At 37.9% G+C, this 16,652-nt stretch overlaps 1 protein-coding gene across 1 annotated transcript in view; it reads right to left on the bottom strand.

Annotated features, from left to right (window-relative positions):
- Positions 1-2,791: 2,791 nt before the first annotated feature.
- OVCH1 (ovochymase 1) overlaps positions 2,792-16,652 on the bottom strand; it is a 57,088-nt gene continuing 43,227 nt past the window's right edge. The window contains exons 19-24 of the mRNA XM_040487861.1: positions 15,140-15,296; positions 14,711-14,812; positions 10,888-11,112; positions 5,084-5,209; positions 3,735-3,870; positions 2,792-2,939 (exon numbers count right to left, since the gene is read on the bottom strand). Of these exons, the coding sequence (XP_040343795.1) occupies positions 2,792-2,939; positions 3,735-3,870; positions 5,084-5,209; positions 10,888-11,112; positions 14,711-14,812; positions 15,140-15,296 (894 nt within the window). The remainder of the gene's footprint in view (positions 2,940-3,734; positions 3,871-5,083; positions 5,210-10,887; positions 11,113-14,710; positions 14,813-15,139; positions 15,297-16,652) is intronic.

Below are 16,652 nucleotides of genomic sequence, written 5' to 3'. Positions count from 1 at the left end.
CCTCTCTGATTTGTAAAGCCAAATTTCTTATACGTTCCCTTTTGGTCTATTTATTTCTACTCATGTGTGTTTCTGTGTGTATGTACTAGTCTGTTTTCATTATCATTGTTTTAAAGTATGTTTTAATATCTGATAATGTGCCTCATCACAAAAAAAAATCAAAACCTTTGGGGACTCTGGTTTTAACTTGAAATTTAATCAAGACAGTCTCTCAAAACATTTTCAGATAGTCCTATTTATTGTACAGATAAATAGTTATTATCAGTTTCTTCCTCACTCTCTGAAAAAAAAATTCCTATGGGATTTTTCTGGGAAATATACTATATTTATATATTAATTTAGTGTGAATTAATGTTAATTCTGTCTTCCAGGTTTAGAACATGGTACATTTCTCCATTCCTATCTGTATGTTTGTGTGTATGTGTGTAAAGTTTTATATTTGCACAATAAATCTCACAGTTAATTTTAGGGTTATGTCAAAAAAGAAATCAACAAGCCCAAAATGGAATCATTTATGTGAGGCCATGTCACTAAACTGGGGCTTAATACCTAACCCAACTGCAGTTCAACCTCTCCCAGAAAATGCAGTCTTAACCAGTCAGTCAGGAATATTCTGGTTAGCACCAATGAAGTAATGTGTCATATGGGCCCTCTCCATTCCCCAAAGGAAGAGGAAGTAATCTGTATAAGAGTCTCTTTTCTTTTGCTAACTGTCTTGCTCTTTTTTTTGTCTATAAAGCCCTTCCATTTTGTATAGCTCCTCAGAGTATCTCTCTACTTACCAGATGGAATGCTGCCCAAGGCAGGAGTCCCTTAATAAAGACAACTAAGTCTTCACATTTATTCGGTTGAATTTTCTTTAACAGATATTCTTATAGTTTTTCGTTGCTAATTATAATGATTTTTCCATTCTATCTTCTATTAATTTTACTGGTATGGTTTTAAGGGTATAATCGCTGTTATGTTTAATTTATATCTATTTTTCCTTATGTGACATAGTTCTACATAATACATTTTTCAATATTAAACTATCCTTGCATTCTTAAGATAAATCATATTTGGCTATGTTTAATAGTGAATAACCTACTGACCTTAAGCACTGAGTTAACCCCCAGAACTTGTATATTTAATTTGCAAAAATTGAAATTTTAGGAAGTAGGAAATAGTACATATATTTTATGAACTTATTCTAAGATAAACAGGTATATAGTTCCATTAACATTCTGAATTATAACTGACATAGCTAATATACTCTTCCCTCTTTTTTATTTCTTTGTTCTTCCAAACTTTGTGTACTCTGACAATGCATTCATGGAGAGGCATTAGTGAAACATCAATCTAATCTTTTCTTCTAAGCAACACAATTTTAAGAGTAAGAATGAAAACGTATGTTTGTAATTCAAAGACAGCAGAAGCTTGCTCTCTTTTATATTGATTAACATGCATTCTTCCATTTAATTCCCAAAACAATCTCATTGGCAGTACAAGTAAAACATCTTATAAGGCAGGAAAGAAAGAAGTGTAGATAATTTCCAAGGATCCAGGGCACAGATTCGGCATTCTCCCCGTAATAAGCTGTGGCCTTGTTGGTGCTAAATGGGCTCAGGAACCAGGAACTATCAGTGTTTATTAACATTTCCTCAAGTAGAAATACAAAGATTTTGAATGCACCTACTTCTGGGATGGTAACATAAGTTCAAAGAATAAAAGGACAGTGTATTAGCAATTGGCTGTTTTATCAATTCTGGCAAGATCCTACCTAGGGAGAGAGGAACACTGGCATCTGGGCCTTTCTTAGGGAGTCAAAGGCCAGCAACATGCCACACCTCCTCTTCCTGTCAGCAGTCAGCTGGTTTCATCAGGCATAGGTATGCCTAAGTAAATCGGTGGTAGTGACAGTGGGGGGTAAATTGTAAATTACCGAAGAGCCAAGGCAGTTATTATTATTCTCTTGTCACAATTCAAGAAACAGAGTCTGAGAAAGCTTTGGGAACGCCCCCCAAATCATTTACTATGAGGTAGAAGTGAGACCTGGATACAGCACTATCAGATTTCCATCTGGACTGCTACATCACATCACATAGGGGAAGGCTGGTCAGCCAATTGAAGTCCCATTTTATTCCCCTTGTCTCTAGTCATCTCTCAGCTGGGTGTGGCTATGTGACAAATCTGGCCAGAGAGGCTTAAATCTGCCACAGGGTTCTTGGAAATGTGTTTGTTTTCTCAATGGTGACACTCCTCTGTGTCCCTTTCTTTTTTCTCTATGTAATGGTGAGAACTGAAATAGCCATTATGGGACCATTAGGGAATGGCCAAGAGAACTGCCCTAACCTTAGTCTTGACAGAGTTGAACTGCTGAATTAGCAGTACATCTACAAAACTCTGGATATTTCTTTCAGAAAAATAAATTTAAGTCACTGTAATGAGGTTTCCAGCTACTATCTAATTGATAAACCCACTTAATGCCTTTTCTGGTGGAAATTAGTTTGCCTGATTAATATTACAGTCTTAATTTTCTTGTGTTTCAATTGCCTAAAACTCCTTTATCTATCCATCCCTTATTTTCAGTGCTTCTGGGCAAATTTAATCTAGGTATGACCCAGGTAAGCAGCATATAGTTGGGTTTTGTTTTTAACTCCATCTGAGCGTTAGTTTAATCTCAATTACAAATCTAAAAAATACTAAGGCTATTTCAATACTACATAATTAACATCATCTGTAAGTCACACTGAATACAAAACAATATGAGAATATTTCATAAAAAATCAAGAACCCAGTTCTTCATGGGACATTAGTTACCTATTAATTTTTTGCCTGATCCAAATCCTTCATAAACCCATATATGACCCTGACAGGCCAAGGGTGTCGACTTCGTCTGGAAGTTGATAATATCAAGGCGAATGATGTGATCTAAAGGGGCTAATAACTTCCAGTGGCAACTGTGGCACAGATAAAAGAAAGTCAGGAATGATTTCCAAATGAAACATACTGTTATTTACTTTGATAAAATAAAGTCAGCAATGATTTCCAAATGGCACATACTGTTATTTACTTTGTTCAGAATTTTATGTATCATTGTTACTGACTCAATCTTTGTGCGTGGGTGAAAGAAAGATTTTTACTTTAAACTGTAACAATTAAAAAATATTTCTAATATCTAATTTATCAAAAACGTTAAGTTCACCCATCATGGCAAATGGTTGGTCAATCACATGTACTCCTCTAAATTCTAATTGGCAATCTGTGAGTTAAGGATCTACTTTTGCCTGAATTTGCCCCAAACTCCCCTAAATCACATAAATTTACTTAGGATTGATATTATACCAATCTTCACCCCTCACATCACACTTTAAATTTATTCTCTTGTTTAATTCAAGGAAAGTTCTCTATTTTGGCAATTTAAGAATCATTTATTGAGTACCTAATATGTTCTAGAAGATTTTATGTACATTATTTCAATCTCCCAAACTCTTTGACAGAGATGTGACTTTCCACTTTACCTAATAAACGATCCCTTCTTTTGAGAAAGTGCACAATTTATCAACAGGGATAATCTTACACTCAGTTTTTGTATAGGGATAATCTTATGTTCAGTTTTTATATGCTGAAGGCCTTAGAGCAGGGATTACTTCAAAGGCTATTCTTCAAGGAGAGGAGGTGGCAAATATGATTAAGCAAGTGTTGCAGTTTGTCAAGTGGTCATTCCTTCAACATAATAAGCATCCCTTCCTAACCTCATAGTGGTTCTGTGAGAGTATCTTGGGATCTGTATGATTCCTCCTGGTTCAGTCAGAATAACATCCTCATAAGCGGCCACATGTTCTTGGTTTGAACTTTGGAGAAGTTTGGGAGTTTTACTGCCCTTTGGACCTAAATATTTTTAAAAAGGCAATGAAAATAAAATTAATTTTTGAGAGGCTTATTATATGCCATTTCAGATCAGTCACTTTTTCTCTCAGTTTTAGAAAAAAGTTAACAGGAAGTGGTTAGCCTCACTGAAAAGTCTCCATCAGAGAGCAGCACTTTTCTTGAAATTATCCTTGGGGTAGACTTATGTCAATGAAAGATAATGTGGAAAAACTATAAATAATGCTAGCTCTCTGCACAGTTCCAACTAAAAGCAACATTATTTTTCTTTAATGTTTATTTACTTATTTACTGAGAAAGAGAGAGAGAGAGAGAGAGAGAGAGAGAGAGCGCGCGCGCGCGCATGAGCGGGGGAGGGGCAGAGAGAGAGCAGACACAGGATCTGAAGCAGGCTCCAGGCTCTAAGCTGTCAGCACACTGTCCAACGCAGGGCTCAAACTCATGAAATGTGAGATCATGCCCTGAGCTGAAGTCGGATGCTCAACCTACTGAGCCACCCAGGCACCCCAAAAGCAACATTCTTAATAAAGTTTTTTAGGAAAACTCTTTCACATGATATGTACACTCTTCTTTATTCCTTATTGAACTTTCCCCCCAAATCTACCTCTGCAATACTTTTTGGTGCCAATGAGAAAAGGTGCAATACTTTTTGGTGCCAATAGCTTTCAGTCACCTATAGTTATCAAGAGTCAAAAAGCTTTATTAATTACTTGTTCTAAAATGCAATCTAATAACTCTGAATTGCATAGCATTTACATTTATATTGCTAGCATTTCATGTTTGTGTAGTTTACCTTAGAAACTCATTCTGACCTTTTATTATATTACTATAAAGAAAACTGATACAGAGATAATAAATTATCCATAGATAATCAACCAACTAAGAGTTAGAACCCTAACCTTCTGATCCACAGAAAAGGCCCTCTGTGGCATAAAATCACATCACAGTAAAAAATGTTGTCTTGAAATGAATGTATCTTAGCCACATCCAGAAATCATAATTCTGGATGATTTACAAGTCAATGAAGTTATCCTCTGAGCAGTTTCTCTTTTGAATCTGCACCAATCTCAGATGACTTAAAGAGATTTTTCTTTCAAACACAAACTCCCCACAGAAACACCATCTCTTATGAAACAATATATGCTTTGAAATATTCCTAAAAAAAAAAAAAACACTGATTTTTAACTTTTTAAGTTTATAAAATGACCAAGCCTACCTTGGACTCTAAAGACAATATAACTTATGCCCAAAGCACCTTGCACAAGGGAACGAAATGTCACCCTCACCAGTGGTCCAGAGCTCATGAAAATCATCGGGTAAAGCCCTCTTCCACATAATTCACCTAGTTAAAAAAAAAAATAAAATCTAGTAAAACACAAGAAATAAAATTTTTAGCAGTTTCTCTATTTTAAGAGAAATAGAGGATTTATTCATGAAATATTTGACATGTTAACATTGTGTAAATTTAGAGTGTACAACATGCTGATTTGATACATTTATATATTGTAATATGTCTGCCATTATAGTGATAGTCTCTATCACCTCTCATAATTACCATTTATTTTTTGTAGTGAAAATAATTAAGATCTAGTCCCTCAGCAAGTTTGATGATTATACTACAAATATTGACTATATTCACTATACTATGCATTGGATCCCCAGGACTTATCTACTAGTTATCAATGAAGTAGGAATTTATTCCACTCAACAAAATGAGCAAACAGGGCTCCAGAACTCAAGTGACTCACCCAGAGTCAGACTGGTATGGTGGGGAGTCAGGATCTAAACCCAGGACCATCAATCCAGTATCCAACATAGTCTGCTAGGTCATACTGCTCCCTTAAAGGACAGTAGGGAGTAAATTACTTCATCTTTAAAATGACACTGATATGCCATGTTTCTTCTAGCAAAGTAATCTGCTTATAAAAATATCTCACTATCAGAGATCCATGATGGAAAACTTTCTACCTGAAAATGTATTCTTTCTCTATAGTTAATCTTCTTTTGATGGCTTTAGTTTGAGAACCTGAGTCTAAGATGTAAGGGAAAATTATAATTCCAGAACAATTCAGAGGGCTGATTAAGGAAGGTGTGGGGACATGTGGGTGGCTCAGTTGGTGAAGCATCCAACTTCAGCTCAGGTCATGATCTCATGGTTTGTGAGTTCAAGCCTGGCATTGGGCTCTTTGCAGTCAGCACATGGAGCCTGCTTCAGAGCCTGTTTTCTCTCTCTCTGCCCCTGCCCCTCTTGCTCTCTCTCTGTGTCTCTGTCTCTGTAACAAAAAAATAAACATTTTAAAACAGTGTGAAAAGAACCTGGGTTTCTCAGGATCAAACTCATCTATATTAAGAATAGGTCAGGGGCGCCTGGGTGGCGCAGTCGGTTGGGCGTCCGACTTCAGCCAGGTCACGATCTCGCGGTCCGGGAGTTCGAGCCCCGCGTCGGGCTCTGGGCTGATGGCTCGGAGCCTGTGGCCTGTTTCCAATTCTGTGTCTCCCTCTCTCTCTGCCCCTCCCCCGTTCATGCTCTGTCTCTCTCTGTCCCAAAAAATAAAATAAAAAACGTTGAAAAAAAATTAAAAAAAAAAGAATAGGTCAGTATCATTCTATCATGCTTGTTTAAAAGTCAGACAGACATTTTCTGGGTACACTACAGACAACTGTATGGTACCAACATCCCAGATTCTTCTCTTTCTTTCCATTTCATTTTCCCCCTAGCTTGTCTACTTAATACATATTTTATTTTATTATTATGTGTCTACTCCCCATTAGAATATAAGTTTGATAAGGGCAGGGATTTTTGTTTTGTTTTGCTTTTTGTCCATATTTCTCACTACTGAACCTCACTACCAAGAAAAGTCGGTCTCTGGTCCTTGCTAGACTCTCTTCACAAGTATTTGTGGAGCAAGAGAGGGAAGAGATTATATCCGAGAAGAAGCAAAGAACAGAAAACATTAGATGGCATAACAGGTTAGGGTAAACGATGTTGAAATACTATTTGAAGAATGATCAAATACTTATTTGTAGCAAGTAGAGATCAATGCAGCTCTGGCTCCCACAGGGAAAAAGATAGCATTTTACAGTACAGAAGAATACTATCTGGTTTGAATAAGGGGTAATACCTGCCAGCTATCACCCAAAGAGACAGAACTACTCTACAAACTTCAAACTGACAATTTCATATCAAAGAACTGCTAGGTAGGAAAATTATAGGGTTTCCTCAGTTAATCCACAACAAAGACAAGCATGGTTTTCAATAGGTTATAAAGATAAAGGTAAGTTTTCCCAGAAAATGTTTCTTTTTATATAAGAATCCAGTGTATAAGAGATTGCTACAAGTTGGAGACAAAATAACTTTTTCTTAAAGAAAAAGATATAGTATCACTTTATCATATGAGAAAAATACCCATTTCAGGAGGATTAAAGAAGTTTGTAATTAAATTTTTTTTTCTGAACTCAGAATGAACAATGAATGTTCAAAAATAAAAGCTCTGAGGGGTGCCTGGATGGATTAGTTGGTTAAGTGTCTGACACTTAGCTCAGGTCTTGATCTCAGGGTCATGAGTTCAAGCACCACGTTGGGCTCCACACTAGGCATGGAGATACTTAAAAAAAAAAAAAAAGAGGGGTGCCTGGGTGGCTAAGTCAGTTAAGCATCCCACTCTTGATTTCTGCTCAAGTCATGATCTCACGGTTCGTGAATTGGAGTCCCATGTCCGGCTCAGTGCGGAGTGTGGAGACTGCTTGGGATTCTCTATCTCCCTCATTCTCTGCCCCTCCCCCACTTGTGCACACACTCTCCCTCTCTCCCAAAATAAATAAATAAACATTTATAAATAAATAAATAAATAAATAAATAAATAAATAAATAAAAGCTATGTGGTAAATCAAAGATCAAAGGTATATACAGATGGATTTAAACAAATAAACTTTAAAATTTTTTTATGTTTATTTATTTTGAGAGAGAGAGGGAGAGAGAGAGAGAGAAGGGGAGGGTCAGAGACAGAGGGAGACACAGAATCCAAAGCAGGCTCCAGGCTCTAAGGTGTCAGCACAGAGCCTGATGCAGGGCTCAAAGTCATGAGCTATGAGATCATGACCTGAGCCAAAGTCGGACGTTCAACTGAGACACCCAAGCGCCCACATACACAAATAAATTTTTTTTTTTAATTTTTTTTTCAATGTTTTTTTTTTTTTTTATTTATTTTTGGGACAGAGAGAGACAGAGCATGAACGGGGGAGGGGCAGAGTAAGAGGGAGACACAGAATCGGAAACAGGCTCCAAGCCATCAGCCCAGAGCCTGACGCGGGGCTCGAACTCACGGACAGCGAGATCGTGACCCGGCTGAAGTCGGACGCTTAACCGACTGCGCCACCCAGGCGCCCCGACACAAATAAATTTTTAAATGTTTCCATCAACATAGAATAAAAATTAAAGACAAATGGCAATCTTAGGAATAAGTACTTGTAACTTACGACAAAAGGAAAAATGTCTCTATGTATAATAGTGTTCATAAACCAATAAAAAGAATAATCCTCAAAAATAGATGGTAATAAGTAAAAAACGCAAATAACCAACATATGAAAATAAAACTCCATTAATGATAAGAAAATGGTAAAAATGCCTACTAAATTATCACATGAGTTATACATATGCATGGTGAAAGATACTCCCATGTATTGCTAAAGGCAGTGAACACTGATTTAGCCTTTCTGAAGAGCAATTTAGCAGTATACACTTGTGCTGAGTCTGGAGGCATGACACTAATTTAGGATGATACAGAAAGGGACAAAATAGCAAGATCTTTGTTTTCCTGGAGCTTTTATTTTAGCCAGTAAATAAAGAAGAGGATTTCAGAGATCACGGCTACAAATGAAATAATCGGCATAATAGAACTATGGAAAAGGACTATGGACGGGAGTGAATGGTGCTACTCTAGATGAGAAGTCCTCTTTGAGGAGGTGACATATCATCCATTCCTTCACTCATTCATTCCCTGCCTTCTATCTCACATACTATTCGAGGCACTGGAGATTCTTCAAGTGAGACAAAAGTTTTAGTCTTCAGAAAGCCCTCATTCAATAGAGAAAACACGAACCACAAACATGAAAAATAAATCATAGTTAGAAGACAGTAAATGCTTAAGAAGAGTTGAGGAGGGGGGCGCCTGGGTGGCGCAGTCGGTTAAGCGTCCGGCTTCAGCCAGGTCACGATCTCGCGGTCCGGGAGTTCGAGCCCCGCGTCAGGCTCTGGGCTGATGGCTCGGAGCCTGGAGCCTGTTTCCGATTCTGTGTCTCCCTCTCTCTCTGCCCCTCCCCCGTTCATGCTCTGTCTCTCTCTGTCCCAAAAATAAAAAATAAAAAACGTTGAAAAAAAAATTAAAAAAAAATAAATAAAAAAAAAAAGAAGAGTTGAGGAGGGTACTAAGAGGTACTGGGGTAGGAGGTGATGCAATTGACAGCAATTAAGGGAGGACTCATTAAGAAGGTGACATTCTAGTCAAGACTTGAGGGGAGACACAGGATGAGGAGTTCTCTAAACTGCTAGGAGAAGTAGCTGGTCAAGGGCCCTGGGGCGAGAATGGGCGTACTTCATCATGTAAGTTGGGGAGCAGGAGGTAAGGCTATGGTAGGGATTTTGGATTTCATCCTAGCTACAAGGAGACCTTGAGCCTTTTTTTTTAAGCTTATTTTTTTTAAGTTTATTTATTTATTTTGAGCAAAAGAGACAAAGACAGAGAGGGAGAGAGAGAATATCCCAAGCAGGCTCCACCCCGACAGTGCAGAGCCTGATGCAGGGCTCAAACTCACAAACCATGACATCATGACCTGAGCCAAAATCAAAAGTCAGAGGATTAACCTACTGAGCCACCCAGGCACCCCAACCTTGAGCTGTTTTAATCAAGGCAGATGGGGAAGGCAATCTGATCACAGGAGAGAAATGTACAAAGTGGATAGGCCAGTTAATAGCTTTTTCCACAGTCTAAATGAGATAGTATTTATAAAGATTCCTTAATAAATGTTTGTGCCCTCTACATCAATGATTTAATCTAGGAGTCTATCTCAAGAACACAGTCTCACGCTCAGAGCAGTTTTCTTGGCCTCCCCATACTCCTGCATCCAGTGCAGGCATGTGTGAGTACCATACCTACTCACAACAGCATACACTTATTTTCTTCCCAGTCTTCCCCATCAACCAAATTACTTCCAGCACCTTCCTGTCTCCCTCTTGACTAAGAGCCAAAGAGCCTACCACACCTACACAAACAAAAGGTAGCAACTTTGTTCTGTTGAGCAAAACAGGTTTGCCTATACATGAAATGCAATGACAGCTGGTGTGTTATTAGCAAATATTTTTAATTCTGCCAGATTAGGGGCATCTGGGTGGCTCAGTTGGTTGGGAGTCCAAATCTTGATTCTGGGTCAGGTCATGATCTTACAGTTTGTGGGATCGAGCCCCATGTTGGGCTCTGTGCTGAGCGCGGAGTCTGCTTAAGGTGTGTTCTCGTTCTCTCTCTCTCTCTCTCTCTCTCTCTCTCTCTCTCTCTCTCTGTCTCTCACTCTGCTCCTCCTCCCCCTCATGTTCTCTCTCTCAAAATAAATAAATCAACATTAAAAATAAAGAAAGGGCTTTAATATATTTTGCTTTATTTTGACATCTAACACCTACCCCATCTGATTTTTAACCATCTTAACTCTTCCTCTATCATATACATTTCTGGAATTCTTGCATGGTTCTGGTATATTTGAAGAAGTTGAGCTCTTATTTTTTTTCTTGTTGAATGCACACACAGCCACATACTCACACTCAACCCCTAGTACACCTGTTTTGTGAAGTCAAGTTTTGACTTTATAACAATATGAATAATATTAAGTGTGCCTGAAAAAAAAGGCATGCCTATTACAAATATCATCAACATTTTGGTGGTATTGTTACCCAAGCCAAGCTTGGTATCTTGATTGTAAGCTGCCTATATAGAAAAGGCTCCAGCACAAAGTTTAAATGCTAGTAAGGATTACCTGACACCCTTCTCTTACTGTGGCTTTCTTCATAAATAGTCATAACTGAATCTGGACATATTGGAGACCCAGGGAGTGACAGATATTCAACCGTCATTTTTGCCATACTGCTAGGTGAAATTCTGAGCACCCAGGAACATTCCAGTTTTCCTCTATAATCCAGTGGATATCTTGGAGTTGAAAAAAAGCCTCTGGGCTCTTCTAGCTCCACTTCAGAGTAACAACCTACAATTCAGAGCACACAGACACCAGGGACCAACATAAACAAAGCAAAGTGAGGTTTTATCACAAACAAAAAATGTAGGCTTGCAAGAAGAAAATTAAAACTTTATTACTCTATTACATGTCCTTGGATAAAAATTATCATCCCATTTAATGTGTTCTATTTTCTTGAAATGAGATTGTAGGAGTAGAATTCAAATCATTACTATTCAAAAATTTTTTTTCACTGAATCTTTTAAATGCCTTAGAAGATGCACAATGGATATGCACTCTACTTCTACCAAGTTTTCATTTCTTTTTTTCTTTGAGATGCAACTGAAGGTCTGTTCCTAAAGCTTCACTAATTTCACTGAGCATTAATCTCTTCTTTTTTACATTTTTAAATGTTTATTTGAGAGAGAGAGACAGATAGAGAATGTGAGCAGGGGAGGGGCAGAGAGAGAGGGAGACACTGAATCCGAAGCAGGCTCCAAACTCAGAACCCAACGCAGGACTCAAACTCATTAACTGTGAGATCATGACCTGAGATGAAGTTGGCCACTTAACCAACTGAGCCATCCAGGCATCCCCTCACTAGGCATTAATCTTGCTAGGACAAATGATTACATGCATAGAATTTGTGACTGAGATTAAAAAAAAAAAAAAAAGAGGATTAGCTGACTACATTTGAATGTCTCTCACTTCTTCAATTTGCTCTGAAGTCGAAGGGCACCTTTGGATCTCCAGAGATACACTTGGCCCCCTGATGCTGCAATCGGCTGCTGCTTCTTCAGGTTACACCCTTGACTTTTCCTTTTTCCCCTTTGTCTATTCCCTTGACAAAAATCCTCTGAGCAACTACAAACTGAAAAACTCTGTATTCAAATAAACACATTTTAATGTATGAATATTAATTAGTACATGCATTATTATATATGCTTTTCCCTAGAGAAATTAACCTAACTGAGGTGATATACACAAATATACTTTTATGAATAGTAGAAATGAAGAATGACAGAAATTCAAGAAGGGAAATGAAATGCTACAAGAATTCAAGATTCTAGTCAATTGCCTAGTCCTCTGTTATTTCTTTGCAAATTTCCTTTTCATTTATATGGCTACTATGATATAATTTAGATATTTATAGATCTAGTCTGATTTAAGAGTAACCTAACTGATTTCCTGGTCTCTAATCTTTTCCCCATCATGCCCTCAAATCCAAGATAGTGTATGAAACAAAAGAATTAAGTTCTTTCCTTTCTCAAAGCAACTAAAATTTTACAGCTTGCACTGTCTTTCAGAGTCTGGCCCCAACATGTCTTTCAATCATTTTTCTTGTCCCCATGAATCCTCTATGACAAATATGCCTGGAAAAGGAATCAAATCATATAATGTCATGAATTCCCAATCAGTCACTTCTTTTTATAAATGGGCTAACAACTCCCTTGTGTAAAAAGCAAGTGGTGGGAGTGGGTGATGTTAAAGATAGGATAGTCCAAACATTTGTCTCATAGAATACTCACAGAATTAAAACAAAACAATAATTTGCCATATGTAAAACTTCCAATAACATGCATATGTATTTCTGAATATCTACAAATGGGAAACATCTTTGCTACATTTTAACATATTGGTTTTTTTAAGATTTTAAGTAATCTCTACATCCATTGTGGGGCTCAAGCTCATAGCACTGAGATCAAGAGTTGTGTGCTCTACCAACGAAGCCGGCCAAGCGCCCCAACAATGTTCACTTTCTAATAGCCTATGTGGAACAGTTCAACAAATACATTGGTTGGTCACTATGGCCACCATTTGTTGACTGTTAAAATTCGTCATGCCATCTCTGTTCTAAGTGCTTGACATGTGTTCACTTAGGCACTGATTAACACTGTTCATTTAACTCAAACCATCGAAATCATTAGGTTTTAGGATCTTGGACCTAAGTCTGCTCTCCATCTCAACCCCAATTCCAGATTGACTTTTAATCTACATAGGACTCTGATCCTCATCTTGTCAGACTGTACCACCCACAGCTGGTTACTCCGCCTTACTCCTAGAAGATTTTAGCAGTCATTTTCTCCACTGCTATTCCTGCCATAAATCTTGCTGAGTTCACTAGCCATACTGATGATGAGTCGAGCACTGAAGCTTCTCAATTTTTCAACTTCTTCCAATGATCTTGTTCTCCACCCAACCTCAGCTGTACACCCCAGTGGCCAGCCCCTAGAGACCCAGTCCCCAGCAATAATTCCAAGCCTTCTCTAATTTCGATTTCAAGCACTGCTTTCTCCATCCACAACCTTCTATCTTCTCAGCAACTTCCAGCACACCTTCCATCTTTTGAGACTTGCAATTCATCTACCCAACCACCTTTTCTTTGTCCCTATTTCATCTCTCACCCTCATTCACTCTTTTCCTAGTATAAATTCCAACAATATATCATTTTAATCCCTTCCTCCTACATGCGTTCAATTCCCTTATACACTTGCATACCCACTTATACACTTGGGAAAATCCGCTCTGAATTGAGTCTACTCTCTACTTGTTCTGCACCTATGTGCTAACCCTCTGTGTCTCTGGAAAAAAACATACAATTGAGCTAACTGGCCAGTTTCCCCTAAATTCATGATTGTTAATCTCAGAAGCTTTTATGTTTCCTAGCAATCCTACTACATTCTCCTAGTCCATGTACTTTGTCACTTTTTTGGAGAACTATTTTCATACTTCCCCTTTTTTCCCCTGAAAACCCCTCAAACCATCTTCCATAACCCTGTTTTGTCTTCTAAGAACATAGAAGCAATTAGAAAACTGCCAGAAGCTCCTGTCCTGCCACGTGTACCCACACACCAGAATGAGTATTCTGCCTTCCATTCAGCAGCTATGGGTGAACTACACTTTACTCCTGAGGCCAACCTCCCCTGCTGAGCACCAGATCTCATCTCCTTTCTCCTCCTGAAGGTCATCACTCCAGCTATCCCTCCCTCTCTTGTATCCTTTTCAGTCTTCTCCACCTCTTCCTAGTTCTCTACTGGGGTTGACTCCATGTTGGGTGGATGGAGGCAGAGATGGGTGAGAAAGAAGAGACTGTGACCACCTGGAAACCAAGGATGATGGTTTCATAGAACTTTCATCTCCCTACAACTCTATTACAGACTCCTAATTCTCCAGCTGCAGTTTGATTTTAACTAAAAATATAAATCCCATTAGCAAACAGACACTGACAACTGTGGGAAAATTAAGAGTGACTGACACTGATGCTGGCTGTGGTTATCTCATATCCAGAGTCTTCACCTAGCAAGATACCTGAAAATCTAAGGACCTTTGTTTTTGTAGAAATAAACAGATCAGAGGTCAGAATACTTCTTTGCATGTCTCCAAAATTCAAGCACTCGTTCACAGCCACAAGATCTTTTTTTTAACCTGCAACAGCTGTTATCTGTGGGGTAGAGAAGAAACCCAGACGGTCATAGTAACAACACGCCTCTCATTCAGCTTAAACTACCATCCAGAATGAAAACACAGGGCTTATCCTGTTCCAAAGAAAATTAGTAAACCCAGACATGCAATATTTTTTGCGAAATTCTTACTAGCTACATAATAGGCTAAGATAAACATCTATTACCTGGTCCAGACTCATTGTCTATTGAAGGTGTGGGTGGTGGCAACTGTTGTCTTGTTAAGGTTTTTCTTTCATTATTTGTCCGAAGTGAAGCAGGACCTGTACCTGGAGAGAACATGTTAAAAAGAAATAAATATGAAAGCCTGGAAACAAAATATACCTATGGTAAAATAGCTTCTGTCAAAAGAGAAATGCAAACCTAGGATTAAAGCTGCCTCAGGAAAAGTCACTTTTACTATCACTCTGCCCAAGGAGAATGTATTCACACAGAATTTTAATGTGCATTTTACATGTTTTAGAAACTAAAATAAATGAAATACTACTTTTTGGTTTTTTTTCTTTCATCACACTGATTTCTACCACACTCATCCTTCTCGCAAACCCACTCTAAAGAAAAAGGAAATATTTCCATAATATCTGAAAAATATTTACCTTTGATTTTGGATTGGATCCAGTCCAAGAAGACACTCACCCTGGCAAATACATCTAGTTTCCTTGTTTGGGCACAGCCAGCTCCCCAGCTGACAATACCATACAGGACAAAGGGACCTTTTTCATGTCGACATACTAATGGCCCACCAGAGTCTCCCTGAAACACCAAGAAAATGTGTTCTAGAAAACTGCTTTAATCAGAGTTCCTGCATTCAATTTTGGAACCAGAATAGCCAATAATTTATTGCTAACACGTTTCTTTAATTTAAAAATATTAATACTTTGTCAATTTGTATACCTTAGAGTACTTAAACTCAAAATCACAAATGAGAGAGGAGATATTACAACTGATACCACAGAAATACAAAGAATTATAAGACTACTATGAATAGCTATACACCAAGAAATTGGATAACCTGGAACAAGTAGATTAATTCCTACAAACATACAAACTACGAAGACCAAATCATGAGGAATTAGAAAAATCAGGATAGACCAATATGAGCAAGGAGATTGAATCACTAATCAAAAACATTCCAACAAAAGTAAAGCTCAGGACCAGATGACTTCAGTGGTGAATCTACTAAACATTTAAAGAAGAATTAACTTCAAGAGTATCTGGGTGGCTCAGATGGTTAAGTGTCTGACTTGGTATTTGGCTCAGGTCATGATCCCATGGTTTCATGAGGTCTGGCCTCATGTCAAGCTCTGTACTGCAGCGCAGACCCTCCTTGGGATTCTCTCTTACTCTCTGCCCCTCCCATACTTGCACTGTCTCTGTCTCTCTCAAAATAAATAAACTTTTAAAAAAGAAGAACAATTAACTTCAATCCTCAAACTCTTCCCAAAAACTGAAGAGGAGGAAACACTCTAAAACTCATTTCATGCGGTTAGAATTACCCTGATACCAATCCCAGATAAGGACATTACAAGAGAAGAAAACTAAAGGTCAATATCCCTGATGAACCTAAAAGCAAAAATCCTCAATAAAATACTAGCAAACTGAATTCCACAGCATATTAAAAGACTCATACACCATGATCAAATGGGATTTATTCCAGTGATGCAAGGATAGTTCAACATACACAAATCAATGACTATGATACACCACATTGAATGAAAGTTCTAAAATCATATTACTATCCCAATAGTACAATGTATTTGACAAAATGCAACATCCTTTCATGCTAAAAACCCTCAACGAATTAGGTATAGATAGAGCATATCTCAACATAATAAAGGTCATATATAACAAAGCCATAGCTAACCTCAGACTTGATAATGAGAGGTTGGAAGCTTTTCCTGTAAGATCAGAAACAAAATAAGGGTGCCTACTCTCACCATTCCTATTCTATATAGTATTGGAAGTCCTAGGTGGGGCATACAGGCAAGAAAAATAAATAAAAGGAAGGAAGGAGTAAATCAGGAAGGAAGAAGTAACATGGTCTTTATTTGCAGATGATATGGCCTAAGGAAATCCTAAAGACTCCATCAAAAAACTGTTAGAACTAAA

Source organism: Herpailurus yagouaroundi, unplaced genomic scaffold, assembly GCF_014898765.1.
Source record: "Herpailurus yagouaroundi ecotype Mexico unplaced genomic scaffold, PumYag 166, whole genome shotgun sequence".
NCBI classification, from domain to species: Eukaryota; Metazoa; Chordata; class Mammalia; order Carnivora; family Felidae; genus Herpailurus; species Herpailurus yagouaroundi.
Note: the sequence above shows the minus strand (reverse complement) of the source record. Positions and strands in the feature narration are given on the sequence as shown.